Source organism: Stegodyphus dumicola, chromosome 6, assembly GCF_044657685.1.
Source record: "Stegodyphus dumicola isolate Sdum_Otavi_A_Nest chromosome 6, ASM4465768v1".
Classification (NCBI taxonomy): domain Eukaryota; kingdom Metazoa; phylum Arthropoda; class Arachnida; order Araneae; family Eresidae; genus Stegodyphus; species Stegodyphus dumicola.
The window spans coordinates 148,102,814-148,119,963 of NC_140773.1; the positions used below are offsets into that span (position 1 = coordinate 148,102,814).

The window sequence follows — 17,150 nt, forward strand, 5'->3', positions numbered from 1 at the left end:
TGTTCAAGAATGTGTAACGTGTATGCCAGCCAGTTTCCATTAGAAAATCCTCTACGAAGGAGTCCCTCCCTTTAGGCAGATAGCCTTTGAGTGCTTTAACGTAATCAAATAAACCAAACCAAACCTTATATTGATTATTTTTACGGGGTAACAATCGATTAGTAGTATGAACAAGGATTCAATTAACTCTTCTTCTAATAACATAAATGTATTTGAATAATTTCCTCAGAATCTGTATTATGTTATCAGTAAATTTAATGTATTAAAAGCTAAAAAACATGCATATCCTGAAACATTTTTTGATTTCCCCTTGAAAAGATTTAGAACACTGATGTGCATTTCTTTTTATCGACAACAAAAATTTTGTTTTAATTAATTAGATACGGTCAAGATAAATAAAACATTTCATTAATGAATATTTTAAAAATCATTCTTTAAAACTAAATGAATGTTAGAAATTTTTAAATTTGGAATAAAATGGAATTTAAAAACAGTTAATTTGCATTAGCACAAAATATCGGTTTACTAAAGATAATTTAATGGTGAAAAAATATTTATAAATAAGAGTATTTTTCTATTCGATTAATAAAAAGAATATATACAGCGAGTTATTTAAAAATGATGCAGACCTTGCACAAAAATAAAATGGGACACTTCTATATCTCCCGTTCTACTGGGTCGATTGACGAAATTTTCATGTCTCGAAAGCGCGACTTATATTAGATTTATATATGGCATTTTCCTAACATAGGCATCTTGGCAGAGAAGAAATGACATAATTTCGATTCTACGACTTAAAATAAGCCAAATTTCTAATTTTTGCAAAAATCGTACAAGTAGTTTTTAAAAAATTATATCTTAAAATTTTAGCTCCTCAATGTTAATTCAATATGGTAGATATTTATCAATCTCCTTTTTTTTTTTTTTTCAATTTACTATATTCCTTCTTTAACAGTTAGAAATTGAGGTTCAATCTAAATACAATTCGAAGCTTTTTTCTGATTTGTTATTAAAATTTGTTATTTTTTAGCAATTTTTATAAATTTTTCAAAAACCATTTTGAAATATAGCCTATAAAACTTTTGCCACCATCTTAAAATAGATGCATTTCTAGGCATACCTGCAAAAAATTAGAATTTTTTATTCAAAATTTCCGAAGGTATATATATATATATTATATATACATATACTGGCGTGCTTTAAAATTTGGCAGCAAAACATGGTTTATGCACTTCGTTAAAATTATTTGAAAGAATGAATAATGCACCTTTCATTTCACTCTTGAACTGTGAAAGGAAAGTTGGTTACCATAAATTTCGCTAAGTGAACTATTCTTGGCGCAAACTGTAAAAAGAATGTTAAGGAAAACAAAATTTAAAACAAATTAAAATATTTTTTGGTAAGTTTCTCGTCAAATTTTACAAAATTTAATATTAAAGCATAATTTGAAAATCGATATAGAAATAAGTTATTATGTCATTTCAGAAAAAGTACGATTTTGTGTCAGAATACCTGCGTTAGAACAATGCTGTATATAAATCTAATATATATATTAAGTTGTGCTTTCGAGACAGAAAAAAGCAAGTTAAATTTCGTCAATCGGCTCAATAGAATGGCAGATATAGAACTGTCCCCCTTTTTTTGTGTGCAAGATGTACATCAATTCATCAATTCATAAAAGTTTCTTCAAAGTGGGACAGAGGACTCTGAGAAACAATTACTAATAAAAAACTAGAGAGTAAATGGGCTCTTTGATTTTTATACAAATATGTATATAAACAAATAGAAGTATTATTTTTGTAATGATTAATATTTATGAGTTAGCTTTTACCATAAAAAATTGAGGTAATTTTTAGTGCTTCACAAAACGGTTCGAATTATCGTATTTCGAACAGTTAATAAATGGCAGAAGATATTCCAGTCGAAGAAAATTCACGTGACTAACGAATTATGTCATAAATAATGATCAAATCGAAATTTAGATAATAGTTTAAAATATCATACGGTAGATAATACACAATGGTAATACTTTACTTCAAGATAACATTTTCCGTGTGACATCCTGATACCAAAATGTGCGTGACAGCATGTGCGATATTGGATCCTATATATATTCTCACATTTGTCAGTTTATCATATTTGGCATATCCTTATAAGTTAGACGAGTGTTAGATAAATCTTGTTGGCGTTGTTGAATCAAATGAAAGTAAGTAAAAAAATTATATCTGAAAACTTTTAATATTTATCTTGACTTTTTACAGTATATTTAAAAAAATAACTTTTTTTGCTTTGGCAGAAATGTGTTTTTTCATTTCTTTTGTAGTTTTGTTGTAAATGAAATTAATATTTGTGAAATGGTTTTAAATTATGTAATATTTGGAAGTCAGTCTAATTTTGACCTAAATACGAAAAATGCGTTTTACGTCTTAAATTTCGTTAAAAAAAGTATATTTCGAGATAAATTCAGAAATGTAAAAACACGGTTATTTCTTGAATTAGCAAATATAGGCTAATTTAAGGTTATTTAATTTATCCTTTCCCAGGTAAGCTGTTTGAAAAATGAAAACTATCGAACAGTAAATCTAATACAGTTGAATCGAAATTGTGTATACTTCTTATTTATTGTAACACCAGTTTAATAAACCTAAATAACACAGTTTTTGTGAATTTGAAATATAATAGAATTTTTTTACTATAGTACAGATCAGTCTACAATGCCATGCAATATTTACTATCACAGTTATCGAAATTTGGTTGATTTAAGGTAATGCAAGGCAACTAATAGCTGCACATTAAATTTTTGCATTAAAATTAAAATGCAGTATGCGACTGAAAAATAGCAGAACTTATTGACAGCTAATTATATTAATATTACTTATTAATATTTTGAAAAGCTGTATTTCGGTGCTAAGAGATAGCTAATATTCATAAAGATACATAAAGATTCATAAAGATTTCATTGTTTAAATTCGGATTCATGGATACCTGAATGATTACATAAAAACGCTATTTAAATATGCTACATGTAAGTTTAAAGTTACAAATCGGTATTCGATAAAAACTGAATTTTGTTATAGCTAATAATTCTTGCAGACTTTCTTTATCGCAATAAGAAAATTATTATTATTGTACAGGTCACGTAATTTCAAGCCAAAGGAATACTATTTCTTGACATATACAATTTAATATGTAAACGATTTAAGAAGCTTAAATACATTTGACAAAATTTACAATATTTTAACATTTTCAGATGGCAGTGCCAGTTACTTACTTTGCTATTCTTGCTATCGTTGTTCTGCACAGCGTGAAGGCAGCTACAATATTTGATCCTGAACTGGATACTCACTGGGAAAACTTTAAGGTAAATAACTTTTATTCATAAGCTTTGGATATTATATTGTTGAAATGAATTCATTTTAATAGAAATAATTGCCCAAAAACATTGATAACTGAATTTGCAGGAGACTTATGTTTTCACATTTCTTTTCGTTATTTAAATAAGGTTATTAATTATTAAAGAATTAAAAAATTTGCAGTTATTCCTGCATTATAGATATATTAGCTAGATAAAGATAAATAGAAAAAAATGTATTTTTCTTATTATAAAATAAAATGCAATCATAAAAGACTTTTATAGAATAAGCTTAAATTTTAAAATATTTAAAACGCATAGGAAAATTGATGCACTAAAAGGCGAAAATAGCCTATTATATAGTTTAAAGGGAATAATATATTAACTAATTCTATTTACAGAATTCATCTACAATTTTAAGTCACGAATAATAAAAAGGAAGACCTTCATGACAAATTTAAAGAGATAAAGTCTTATGCATTTGATAATATTAAATTAACATAAAATTAAAAAAGATAATAGTTTATATATTTGGCAATGCAATTAAATTATTATATTTTATTCTTTATAGGCACAACGTTTTATTCTTCACAATATCAAACTGTATATCCGAACCTTATTTAGATGTAGAACTTTTAAAATCAAAGACTGAATTCACTGATGTAAACAATAAAATTATGATATGCTTAGTTCTTTCGTTAAACGAAGATATGTACTAAAATTGTTTAAACATTAAATAAAAGTATCTAAAACAAATTTTGGAAACAACACTTTCACTACGTACAAAATTTGATTTGATAGCTTATCAGGAAGTAGGTTAAAAATAGATGACAAAATTCCAACCATAGTAAAACACCCTGAGTGAAATAAAGCTTCAAAAAAAAGTATTTTCAAATATTAGGCGGACGTAAAGATAAGAATTTCTGAAGCAATTTTCTAGGAGGAAAAAGACAAGAAAAATTAAAACCTTTAAAAATAAATGTAAACTTAACGTTTTTAGTGCATTATTATTTTCAATAACGTGGAAATTAAGTTTTAAGGTAAAAGGGTTTTATTTTCTTTTTCCAGAGGATATTTCAGAAACAGTATAGCGGACGCGAGGAAGGAGCAAGAAGACTCATCTTTGAAGGCCATGTAAATGACATCGTGAAACACAATCTAGAATTCGATCTCGGAATTCACAAATACAGAAAGGGACTCAATGAATTTGCTGACATGGTGAGTACGACTAGTAAATTCTAAAATTTTTATTCACGTAATATGATAAGATGTTGCAAAGCAGAGTAGCAAGATTAGCATTAAATTTATTTGAGGCCCCAGGAATTCTGAAGTGAAATTTCTGTAGATGACATTTCCTGTAATAGCCTTATTTTTACTAGATAAAGTTGAAAAGGGATCCAATACCAGAATATCGAAATCTGAAAAATGAGGATTGTTTTGTTAAAAAGAATTCCAATTTATAGCAGCTTTATTCTATTTTCTTCCAAAAAACCCTTTTAGCTCTTAGTCAGATCAAATTGGAAATTCAAATCAGAGACATTTTAATTTTTATTAATTTAATATACTCATTACTTTAAATGTCAACACGCGAATTAAAATGCCTAAAAATATCATTTTAGTATTGAAAAATAAGTAGTAAACATGCATTTACCTTGAAGGATATACCACACCGATGGAGTGGCTTCTACAGTGGACCAATGGGTTTACAGTAATATTTCTCTTATTTCGCATGAACCTTACCGCGGTCTAAGTGGTTGGAAATGTTTTGCCTCGTAATTTCTTGTAAAAAATAATGCATCATGAATAATGATGCATCACTTTCAAAATGAAAGGAAATTTTCAATGCGAATATCAAATCAAATTAAGCATAATCACATATATAAATAGCAGAGGACTTAGCATTTTTATTGAAGTCTATATGTTCCATAATAACAGTCAATGTACAGTGAGTTAAATTTCCCATTAATAACTGTTCAGTCTTAAATGTATTGTCTGCACAAAAAATACATTTCAAACAGAACGAATTTATCTAATTCTCAACGAATATTTTAAATTTATTTATACATAACCTATAATGCTAACAATAGGTATAATCAGATAATTCATAATATATATTTTGGATCTTAAACTTTCAAAATGAAAGGAATATAAGCGCTGAGAGAAGAAAATACTAGATTCGTTGTTTTATGTCATGCCGCGAACATTAATCCGAATATCAGTGCATGATAAATTTCTAAATTACTGCTATTCGCGAAAGTGAAATGTTGATGATTAAGTAAACTTATAAAATGAAAGCACTACGAGATTTTCTACTAAAATGGTAGCAGCATTTATACACCATACATTTAAAACGCCGAAACAATTACAAAAGAAAATGTAAACAACTGCATGCACTCGTATACACTCTCTCAAGATTCAGCGTCACAGAAGATATAGAAGTCATCGGTCCATTTTTTAAAACTCCTCCCTCGATGGCAATACTGATATGCATTTTTGAATTATGCCTCCGGGATATGAGTCTCCCACATCTCTTTCACTATTTCCAAACCACTCGAGAGGACTCTCGACTCGGTTTATATACTGAGTGCCCCCATTCCACTCAGACACTATTCATTTACGAGCATTCATGCCTTCTCCAGGATTTTAAAGTACGCCCTTCGGTAGGGCAGTCAGAACTACTAACCGCTATAGTGTTTTGTCGGATGAAAAAAATTTAAAGTATACATGTAGCAGTTTATTAAGAAACGTTGCGTTTGTGTCCCAACATTAACTTTGCTGTACCACCGGAGGAACATGCTATTCCAAGAGTCTTTTAACTTCGTTTCTTCCTGTTTGCATATGATTTTAACTGAACAAACCTCACTGATTGCAAAATTTGGCGTAACATTTTCTTCGTAAATATCATCCATATATCTTAATAGCAGGGGTATCAAATTTGATTTGAATTGGTTGATTAGAATAGTCTTTGCATAACTCTGGGCACTGTCAGTTCATTATAAACACCTTGCAATTTTTTCTCCTACCAGAGCAAAAATAATAAAAATAATTTGAAGAAATCGAGAAATTTCAAGTATAGCATTGTAACAGCTATGCTAACAGCTTTACGCTTTACTATGAACCGCGGAAGCTACTTCCCAATATATTATATTAATGAGTTAGTTTGTTATAGAGTACCAGCATGAAAACCTGATTCTAGATATTATGATATAAAGCTAAAGGACTACTTTTGTAAATTTATTTGAATTAAAATCATTTACATAGAAAATAACTTTACTATTTTTAAGGAACATTTATAAAATGAATGTTTTTAGTTTATGACGGGAATATGCACGCATGTTTAAATAAGAGTTAAATATTGATAACATTTCTTTCCTAGTGCAGGATGACATTGTTATTACATTGACTACCTTTTTGTACCTTCCCAACAACATTTAATGATTACTCCAATTTTTAAAATAGATCATTAATTTTATTCTTTGTTCGTATATATTTTTATAAGCATTATAATTTTTTTCGACCCCATTTCATAGTCTTCTAATTTTTGACCTATGTCTGATATCAAAGATTTTCTTCAAATATGTACATATATTTATATTTATTTCCAAAGAAACTTCTCAGACTAAATAGGAATAGCAAGAATTGAAAAACCGGAAATGCAAATAAAAATCAACACACAAAGCAAATAGACATAATATAAATATTACCAATAGAAAAAATACATTTAGGGAAATGCGTAGTAACACGATTAGAAATAGAGAAACATTTCTAAATTCTGTAACAAGTGTGAAAATAGGAGGAAACGAGTAATGTGTGTGTACTATTTCCTGTATGGGAAATTATAATAAAGGCTTTACTCTATTTACTTACCTATTTACATATCTAGACACATTATATACAAAAATTTAATTTTCCGCCACTTCATTTCATGTTTAAAACACTTTTATGTATATATAACGATTATATATAAACTTCCGGAAGATCGTAAATATATGATGATTCATACAAGAATAGAAATATTACGTCAATAAGATTCCAAAACATAATGCAATTTATTTACATCTATTGTCATGAATGAATACTTATGTATGAAAAAAAAATTGTCATGCGAGTCTGCGCCTTTTTCTCACTTTCAATAGGTTTAAGATGGGTATATTTTTTATTGCTCGTTCTATGTTAAGTACTTGTATGCGGTCAGTAATTCAAAACAAACTTGGTATTTTAACTTGATATACTGATGTTTGGTGTCTCGCAGATTTTGCATGCAATAAGTATTGAGACCTCATTACCAAAGCAACAGGACAAATATTTCATTTTCCTCTTGACTGTGAGTTGCATGAAGCTTAAATTTGCCAAAACATTTCCTTTTTATCGATTATTATATGGAAGTTATATTTGCCGCATAAGCATTACTTTGGAAATTACATGTTTAATTCAGCATTCATTTCATCCACCGTATAAAATAAATTATAATAGCTTCTAACCATCAGAATAAATTAAAAAAAATTTCTGTCTTAACAATATTGTAAAAATTTTAAGAACTTTAATTTAATTTATTTCTTTTTGAATTTAATATAAAAATGCTAATAGAAATAATGATAGGAACACAACATAACTTACTTATGCAGCCTATTAAATTATGCACTTTTTTCAGCTTCATTGAAACATATTTTCTCGAATTATTCTAACTTAATTAACCGATTTGCCGAGGCAAGTTGAAAAGGACACCAAAAGTTGCAAGTTTTGAAGTTCAATACTATTTCAAATATTTTTCAAACAAGTTAATTTTTGTCGTCTGGAAGTCAAACTTCGTCTATTTTGTTTTCATAACGAGTATACAACTTTCCCAAATATAAGTATAGGAACCAGGAAACTGCATCAAAAGTTAGATTTCATTATGTGTCAAATAAACATACGCGTTTGGTTCTGACGATTGAAATAAAATCATAAAATGATTTATATTAAAATGGAGATGCAGAGTATGCACAATAAGATGTTACAAAAGCTCCATAGACAAAAGTTTGAAGTTTTATTGCTAATCTTTTTGAGTTTTGTATACGTACGTACAAACGTATGTACGTATACGAAAGGCACGAAAAAAATCTCTTTTGAATCACTTTATATCCATTTTACAAAGCGTTTTATAAAACACTGCTCTTTATTCTGACTGTACGTACAAGATGTTATGCAAAGAAATCGTCCAAATTGACTTGGAATTGGTCAAAATGGATATTTCTGTTGAAATATTATACCCAAAGATTTTCGCGATTATGATACTACTTTTACTTCGTCAAAAGAGCAATAAAACTTTAATCTGACAAATGATTTCTTTATTGCAAATACAGGTTACTAATAAAAATTCCAAACTTCTTTTTGTTCCCTACAGAGCCATGATGAATTTGTTAAAACCTTGAATGGTTTCAAAGGAGCGAAACTGAACAAATCCACTACTACATTTATTCTCCCTTCTAACATTGATTTACCAGACACAGTAGACTGGAGGCAACAAGGCCTTGTCACAGGAGTCAAAAACCAGGTAAAACTTAACACATTAAAACTGATGTCAGATATTATGATTTCTCAGAGTGTTTGCACTTTGAGTCTTAAATGAAAGCACTTAAAATTATTAAAAATTATTTAAATATAGGGTCAATGCGGATCTTGCTGGGCTTTCTCAACAACTGGATCGCTAGAAGGACAGCATAAAAAGAAAACTGGGAAACTTGTTTCCTTGAGCGAACAGAATCTTATGGATTGCTCCAGACCTGAAGGTACATACTTTGTACTTTTTGAGTAACATTTATTATACTTCTGCTCAAATAAGTTACGTTACGTTATGGCACTTTAGTAGTGGATTTGCTTTAAGATATTTGGCTAATACGGCTAGCTCTATGGAATCCATTTGCAAAGTGCCACTAACATCCTTTGAGTTATCGAGATGGAAGGGATAGTTGCATGCAGACAAAGAGTTAATAGAGTTTAATATTAAGACTTTAATCTTACTGTTTGAGCATTACAAACAAAATTATAAAATAAACAGTCTGCTTGATGGAACTAAAACTCGCTGTTCAAAGATAATCCTACGAAGAACCGTAATCCCCTACTTTTTTATTAAGCTAGTTATAAAATCTTTAGCTTACCTATTTGGATAGGAACTTTTTCTCGTCGTTACTTACTTACTGCAACATGAATATTCAACGCCACTGCTTCCAGTGGTTTGATCTTTATGATCTGCTGCATGTATGACCAGACATCGGCTGGAGATCTTCAGGTTCACCAATCCAGGTAGGCTATCGGTAACTGCTTAAATCCTTAAGCTCTTAAGCTGAGAGAACGAGCTCGTGACTTAGTTCGAAGTGAGAATAATATGCAAATTGTCACAACATATATTGATGAAACCGAACAAACTTAAATCTTTAAGAAAATTTTAACAGCAGCAAGAGCACGATGTTGTAACTTCTCTCAAGCGTTTTACTTGCAAATATCAAATAATTAAAATTACATATTTTAAAATACTACACAAGCGTATTTTAAATTATCTAATTTTAATTATTTGCTTTATACTAAAAGAAATGTATTCAAGCAATATTGAAAACCCTACATTTTTATATATTTTTAACATCATGTGAGTAGTTTTGACGAATTACATGTAGAATAATTTAGACAACTTGTTGAAAAGTCTATTACTATTATGATATGTTTCATTTTCAGTTCTTATCCTATAACGTTTTCTATCTTCGGGAATGCAGTTTTCTATTTCATCAAAAGCAAGACATTAAAATACTTTGTTTATCATAAAATATATACATGTATTATGGATTTATTATTTAAATAAATTTTATGTAATTGAAATGAATGTTTCAGGTAACATGGGCTGTGAAGGAGGCCTTATGGATCAAGGATTTGAGTACATCAAAAAAAACGGTGGCATTGACACAGAGCAATCTTATCCATACACTGCTGAGGTGAGATGAGTTTAATATATGCAAGAAATTTCAAAATATTTACGAATTATTTGAACGAAGGATCTTAAACTAATTTTAACAGTAAGCAAACTTCAAGCTTTAATTTGATACCTTTTCCGAGCTTCTATTACAGGTAATACCAATTTTATAATTTTTCATACAAATTCAATCAGGAGTTCCTAAAATAACTTTTTGTTTCGTTGAAGTTGATGAGATTTTTATTTCTCCCCTACAATTATGATATTTTGGCTATCTAATTTTTTGTGTGAATATACTACACTTTAGAAACTAAAGGTAATAATTTAAAATTGTAAGTTATAATTAGGAGATTACCCAGTGGTATGCAAAAATTACAACTGGACTAATTTTCATATTTAATATCGCGCATTGCTGTTTCAGATCGGTACAATACATGCAGTAACATCTCAAACTGTCAGAATATGGCCAAAGTAAGCATTGCTGACGAAGAAAGGAACCCAAATAATGTGTGTTAGTTCAAACGTGTATTACGAGCAGAGCAGAGGGAAGACAGAAACGTCTATATAACAGGTAAAAGGCAAATTCTTTCCTCAGAAAAGGACAGGATCCTATTTGATTACAGTGCGAGATATGCACCATCCCTTCTCAGTATGAGGTCACATACGAGCTCCTGTAATATCGTGATCGATTCATGTTTTAGAGCCTATTGTTGTTGCGAAATTATTGCTGGGACCTCAGAAAGTACTTTTAGGGGCCTTCTTAAGAACGTTTCACTCGTGTTCTAATTAGATTTATATGTAGGACCATGCAAACCAATTCGCATGGTTAATACTTGTACTTTGTAACAGCGTAATCACAGTCACTGTAAGATGAGGTGTAGAGTTTTAAAGAGTAACTCAGAGCCCAGAACATTACGAAAAAGATACAAATAAGGGAAGAAATATTTGTACAATAGAGATCACCACTAACTGAAATTCTTTAGAAGAAGCAGCTCTGTACTCTCTGCAATCACTATGGCTTTCGAAACAAGACCTCCATATATACTTTATCAAACCTATATTTTTTAACTGATTTGGAAGAGTGACAATGTCTTCCTCATTCTCCTTAATATTTAGATTCGCGAAACATCCAATGATTGGATTGATTACCAACCACTGGTCGACCGTAAAGCACGATCTACTTCATTGCTGAGTTTACCAGTTTTTGTGCTTCCGGTATCCCAGAAAGTGCTGTCTCCCATAAGCAGGCGTCACAGTGCATTTTTAGCACATATTGCTTGTCAGCAAGCAAAAAAACTATCTATTTACTCTTTTGAGGTTTAGACGAAACTTGACATCGGACATCCTGTGGTGCACTGCATTTATTTTGCAATTTCACCACTGTCTGTACTAATCTCTATTCGTGTATCGGTCACGAACTACTGCTTCATCGCCATGGTTGCTCATGAGTGAGCAATACTAAGTACTGAAGCATCCGTTTCCATCGTTCCAAATGTCATCCAAGCTTGCTAGTAGCGTTGATGTTGCGTTCTATCCCAAACTCCTTGGTATTAGTCACCCTTCAATCTTTTTCCGCCTTCTCGATGATTCCAGATTGGGTGAAGTGCGAGACTGCGACTGGGCATATCACACTCAAACAGAAAATGCATATCGTTCAAATTATGGGACGATAACATTAGATTCCACTGAAATACCGAGACGCCCTTCTTCATGCTTTTACCGTGGCCATACCGTCTTACCGTTCCAAACTCTCGGCTATTTCTTAACTGATCTTTAGGTCGGTTCTGTCCGCTCGTTTCATAATCAGGTTAATTTCTTTGGTATCTTAATTATTTTGCATGTTTGATTGAAAAGCATGAATCCTATCATGAACTTGGATATGTTATAAAAATAAGTAAACAATATGCATTTAGCCTTTTACTCTTATTTGAAAAAAGTATCACTATCACGAAAATTTCTGCAAGTATCATAATTAAATTTTAATATTTAAATATTTTTCTTCTATTTTGAAGGATGGAACTTGTCATTTCAAAAAAGCTAATGTAGGAGCAACTTGCACAGGATTTGTTGATATACCGTCAGGTGACGAAAGTGCCTTGCAAAAAGCAGTTGCAACAATTGGCCCAGTTTCCGTTGCTATTGATGCAAGTCAGTTTAGCTTCCAACTGTACAGGTAAACTAGTCTTTTCATAACTTATATTTATATTTATTTATTTATTTATTTTTACTAGATTTTTTCACAAAAAGAGAAATTTTTAAGTCACCTTTAGTCATGTAATTTGAAACAGGATACTGTGTACTCATTCAAATGTATTAATTACTTTTAAAACATATTTCATGAGCTTAAATTAACTGTGGAATTTAAGTATTTTTAAGTGATCATGCATGCATTAGTGTAATCACTTTATTAATTGAACTATCATTCATAGCTTTTATAAAGAATTAAAGCGTTTCTTTATATATAATTTCTTAAGCAGTATGAAAAGGAATTCTGGGATAGTATTTGCTCCTTTTTTCCAATTAATTCTGATAAATACGTAACACTCTCCACGTATACTTTCGCTCCTTGTTCCTGTTCTTTTCAGTCATGTCCTTGAAATTCTGTCCTCTTTCCTTTAGAATTAAGGAGAAAAAAACTAAAGCTTAGTGCAGTGTTCCATTCAGACTTCATTGCATTAAGTTTTAGTTTTATTTCTTTTTTCTTTAATTCCATCGACGAGATCCAGCAAAATGACTAGCAATTAACCCACTAGACCAGCTGTTCTGTCGAGTAAAATGAAAAAATTCTGTATTTCGTTCTTGCAGCTTGTAAATACTACAAATATTATAATTCTTCGTAATAGTTTATACCCTCATCTCTTTGTTACTGTATTGTAAAATTACTAAATATGATATTTCTGGTTCAGGAATTAGAATCAGATCGATAACAATCATTCTATAAAACTTTATTTTAGAGAAATTTTGACATCATGATAATGATTTCAGTTATTCTGAACAGAATGATTGTTATTAAATAATTCGGATTACATATTAGTTTATGTAAAAGTTTACCTTAAAATTATTTTGTAATACATTTTACTATATTTCTATTTAAATTAATTGACTGATATTCAGAAATCCTTTAATCTAAAATTTAAAACTAAATACGAGAAAACTAATTGTTTTCTTTAGAAGTACTTAAATAACTTTCTAGTATGTTTAATATATTTTATTACATAAACTTTCTAATTTTTCTTTAGTGGCGGCATATATGATGAACCAAACTGCAGCACTCAGACTCTTGACCACGGAGTCTTAGCCATCGGATATGGTACTGAAGATGGAACTGATTACTGGTTGGTGAAGAACAGGTAAGTTAAAACCCCCGGAAAAATCTTTTGAATAAAAAGTGATAAATCATTCTAATAAATACTGAAATAAAATCCTTAAAACGTTGTCACTGAAGTAATTACTTAATTTTGTTTCTTACTAATCATGAAATTTGAAGCAATAGCTGGTACATCCGATAAATTCTTTCACAACACGGTAAAAAATATAAGCGTGTGAGCATGTTAAAAATTCTTCACATCAGGCTGTCGGATGAATGATGAAACAATTGAATTGGATAATACTGCTTGTATGTCAACATCTTATTGCGACTGAAATCACATGACCCATGCAGAACAGAAACGGGATTGGAAACTTTTCATTTGCCAACATAAATTTCATAAATCCAATTAAAATATACTTTAGCAACATTCTAAATTTTTGGATCACATGATTTTGTTGGCGACATCATTTTCCGTGATCCTGGATCATGTAATTAAATTATTTGAAAACAGAACTTTTATTTCATTTTTTTAATAATAGCTGTTACTAAAGTAATTCATAGTGTTTGATTCTGTATTACAATTTTACTGATATTGCTGTGTTAATAAAGTTATAATCTACTAAATTAAAATACATAACTCACAGAAAAGCTGATATTTAGTCATTTAATTATTTTTGAAAAGCAACCTTTGACTGCATGTTGAAAAGCATTGCGGCGTGTTTCCGTGCACATGCCAGTAGATCCACACATCTGTAGTAATAAAATAATATTTCAGTCTAAAGGTAACAATATTTTAACTCAATTAAACTACAGGTTATGAGGTATTTCTCCCACTTTCCTAGCGTGCCTTTGTGGTGAAGGAGTCAGCACACTGAGCCAGTATATCAGACGTTTGTGCTTCGAATCCCTGCGAAGGCAACCACCTGTTCATTTTTCATCTCTCCGGCTTACAAAATACATAATATCTCTACAGTGGCGCCCGAACTAAAAGGGTGTTGGATGAGGTTTCTTCACACCCAGGATTTGGCGATAGGGTCCCCTGAAAACCCCAGTCGTCCTTTAAAAAGGGGAGTATATGAGGTATTTCTCCCACTTTCCTAGCGTGTCTTCGTGGTGTAGTGGTCAGCACACTGAGCCGGTATTTCAGAGGTCCGTAGTTCGATTCCCGGCGAAGGCGGTTTGCTCATTTTTTATCTCTTTGGCTCCCAAAATACCTATTGTCTCTACAAGGTGTGCATGTGAGAGGTACTCTAGAACCGAAATAAAAATTTTATGAGTTCATAGAAGAACCTGATCCAACTGACAGTAAGGTAACACAGAAAAAAGCTTTGCAACCTGACAAATTTATTTGCTCTTAAAAATGAAATTTAAATTTCTTTAGCTTCTTCGATGTCATTCAAATCGATATTGTAGTGTTCGTGAACTATTTTACATGCATTAAAAAATGAGTTCTAGGCCGCATAGCTCCCGTTTAGTAGAATTTGCTTTTTGAAGAGCTTGATTGTGCTAACATGTGCTGTCAATTTAACCAATGAAGATTCAGGGAATTTGTAATTTTATGAGGATTCATAATTTTAACATTCTTGAAATAATATTGCACTAAAATGTTTAATGGTAAAAATGAATCATATTAAATTAAGAAAATGAATAATTTTAATATAAACTGTAAATCTTACATTAGTTGAAGTATTAAACTTAATCAAATTTCTTATGATTTATGACAGTTAATCTTTGATTGTATTGCTTTAAGTTTCACATTTCATCTTTTTTAGCTGGGGAACCTCCTGGGGTGATAATGGCTACATCAAAATGTCGAGGAATAAGAATAACCAGTGTGGCATTGCCACTCAAGCTAGTTATCCATTGGTGTAAATTTTCAGATGTCAATTAATTTTCCGAAAATGAACTTTCACATATTTATTATTCACTTTATTGTAAAAATTTAAGAATATGGTTTTCTTCATTTCTTATCCGCTTTGAATAAAAGCATGGATATTTTAACATAATTTGTATCATATTTTAATAAATAAAAAGCATGTTTTAACTATATGTTTCCATATTGTTCATTATTTTCAAGAAATATGGTAAAAGGCTAACTCTTTTCTTCAGTAAAAAAACTATCTAAAGCAAGCTTCCGTTGGCATAGAATAAAGCACATTTTCTCCCTGAAAGCATGGCATAATTTCAACAATAGCTTTTAACCTTTTGATACCAGGACAGAAAATAAAAGTTGATTAACAATTATCTATTTAAATATCCTTAACGAACACAATAATAAGAACAGTCTTACAAACAAAATTCCTCACACATAAAATTAAAATAACACGAGTTTAAATTAAAATCATTATTTGTATAATAAGATGCATCTCAGTTTTAATGTCCACCTACATCCCCACAAACATCCATGAGAACATCCCTAAAGTACATCTCCTACGTACATCGTAGACTAAAAAAGTTTGAGATGATGGTTTTTCTTCGTAGGAGACGACTAGATAGATATTTTAGCCATCGAATACTTAGGGTACATAACTATTTGTCAAATAAAATTGAATTATTATTACTAAATATAAATTTTCGTAAAGAATAATAATATTTCTATCAACACTAGTAAATTTAATGCTAATTGAACTTAACCAAGTAATATAATGATTTCTTCGTACTTAATCGTATTTATGCTATTTTTAACCGCAATTATGTTACTTTTCTTCTTGCGTCTCTTTCTTTTATATAGTATGTTTACAAACTATAAAGTTAAACAGAAACTATATAGTTTCTGTTTAATTTTTATTTTATAATATTTCATTCTAAAACTATTTATATAGAAAATATATTTACGGAAACATTTGAAACTCATGAAGGGGTATTGGTAGGTTGATTTAGGAGATTTCCTTAACCACGGTTAGAGAATGGTTTTATTCCCTGTATACTGCAAAAAGGCATTTCTCCTATATAGATCACTCTTTTTGATGGAAATGTTGTTTGTAATTCACAGGGAATGCAACACAAGTCTCAATTCTATTACGTAACGAGGCCTAAGTTGTGATGATTGCTAGTATAACCAACTGTAAACCTTTAAATATACTAGTTTGAATAGAGTTAATTAAAAGCTAGAATACTGAAGAACTGTGTAGCGACTATTCGCAAAGTCCTTTTGCGTAACAACTTCAAAGAAGGGTTAAAATAACCCTCTATTCTAACTCAAAATATACTTAGAAATAGCCCTTCTTGGGCGTACAAGAAGCCTCTTCTTGGGTTTAATTCAAAATATAAAATATAAATTAGCATAAGTTAAATAAAAGTAATCAGCCGAAGCTGTATAGAAACAAACTCTCGGAGTTGGTCATTAATTAAAGATACCCGAAGTATCCAAGCAGGCATATATTAAGTAGCCAAATTTATATTTATTTACTATCTGAAATTTTAAGTTTGAAACACGCAAGAAATTTTTTTGGTTACATTTTGTAAATCAAGCATATTGAGAGCTAAATATTAATATTTAAGACTAATATGTTCTTCAAATAATTCTAATATGTTTAGTTAATCGCGGA

General features: G+C 30.2%; 1 protein-coding gene across 1 annotated transcript; it reads left to right on the forward strand.

Annotated features, from left to right (window-relative positions):
- Nucleotides 1-2,056: 2,056 nt before the first annotated feature.
- Nucleotides 2,057-15,651, forward strand: LOC118198811 (cathepsin L-like peptidase). Its single transcript, XM_035370584.2, has 9 exons — nucleotides 2,057-2,206; nucleotides 3,251-3,361; nucleotides 4,421-4,570; nucleotides 8,736-8,885; nucleotides 8,997-9,120; nucleotides 10,214-10,314; nucleotides 12,305-12,465; nucleotides 13,532-13,642; nucleotides 15,375-15,651. The coding sequence occupies exons 1-9, from the start codon at nucleotides 2,201-2,203 to the stop codon at nucleotides 15,472-15,474; spliced, it is 1,014 nt and encodes a 337-aa protein (XP_035226475.1). The 5' UTR covers nucleotides 2,057-2,200; the 3' UTR covers nucleotides 15,475-15,651.
- Nucleotides 15,652-17,150: the final 1,499 nt, after the last annotated feature.

Excerpts from the sequence above, each read along its gene's own strand:
- LOC118198811 (XM_035370584.2), top strand. Across the intron at positions 3,362-4,420 it reads CTCACTGGGAAAACTTTAAG|AGGATATTTCAGAAACAGTA; the intron begins GTAAATAACTTT and ends TTCTTTTTCCAG. Across the intron at positions 8,886-8,996 it reads TCACAGGAGTCAAAAACCAG|GGTCAATGCGGATCTTGCTG; the intron begins GTAAAACTTAAC and ends ATTTAAATATAG.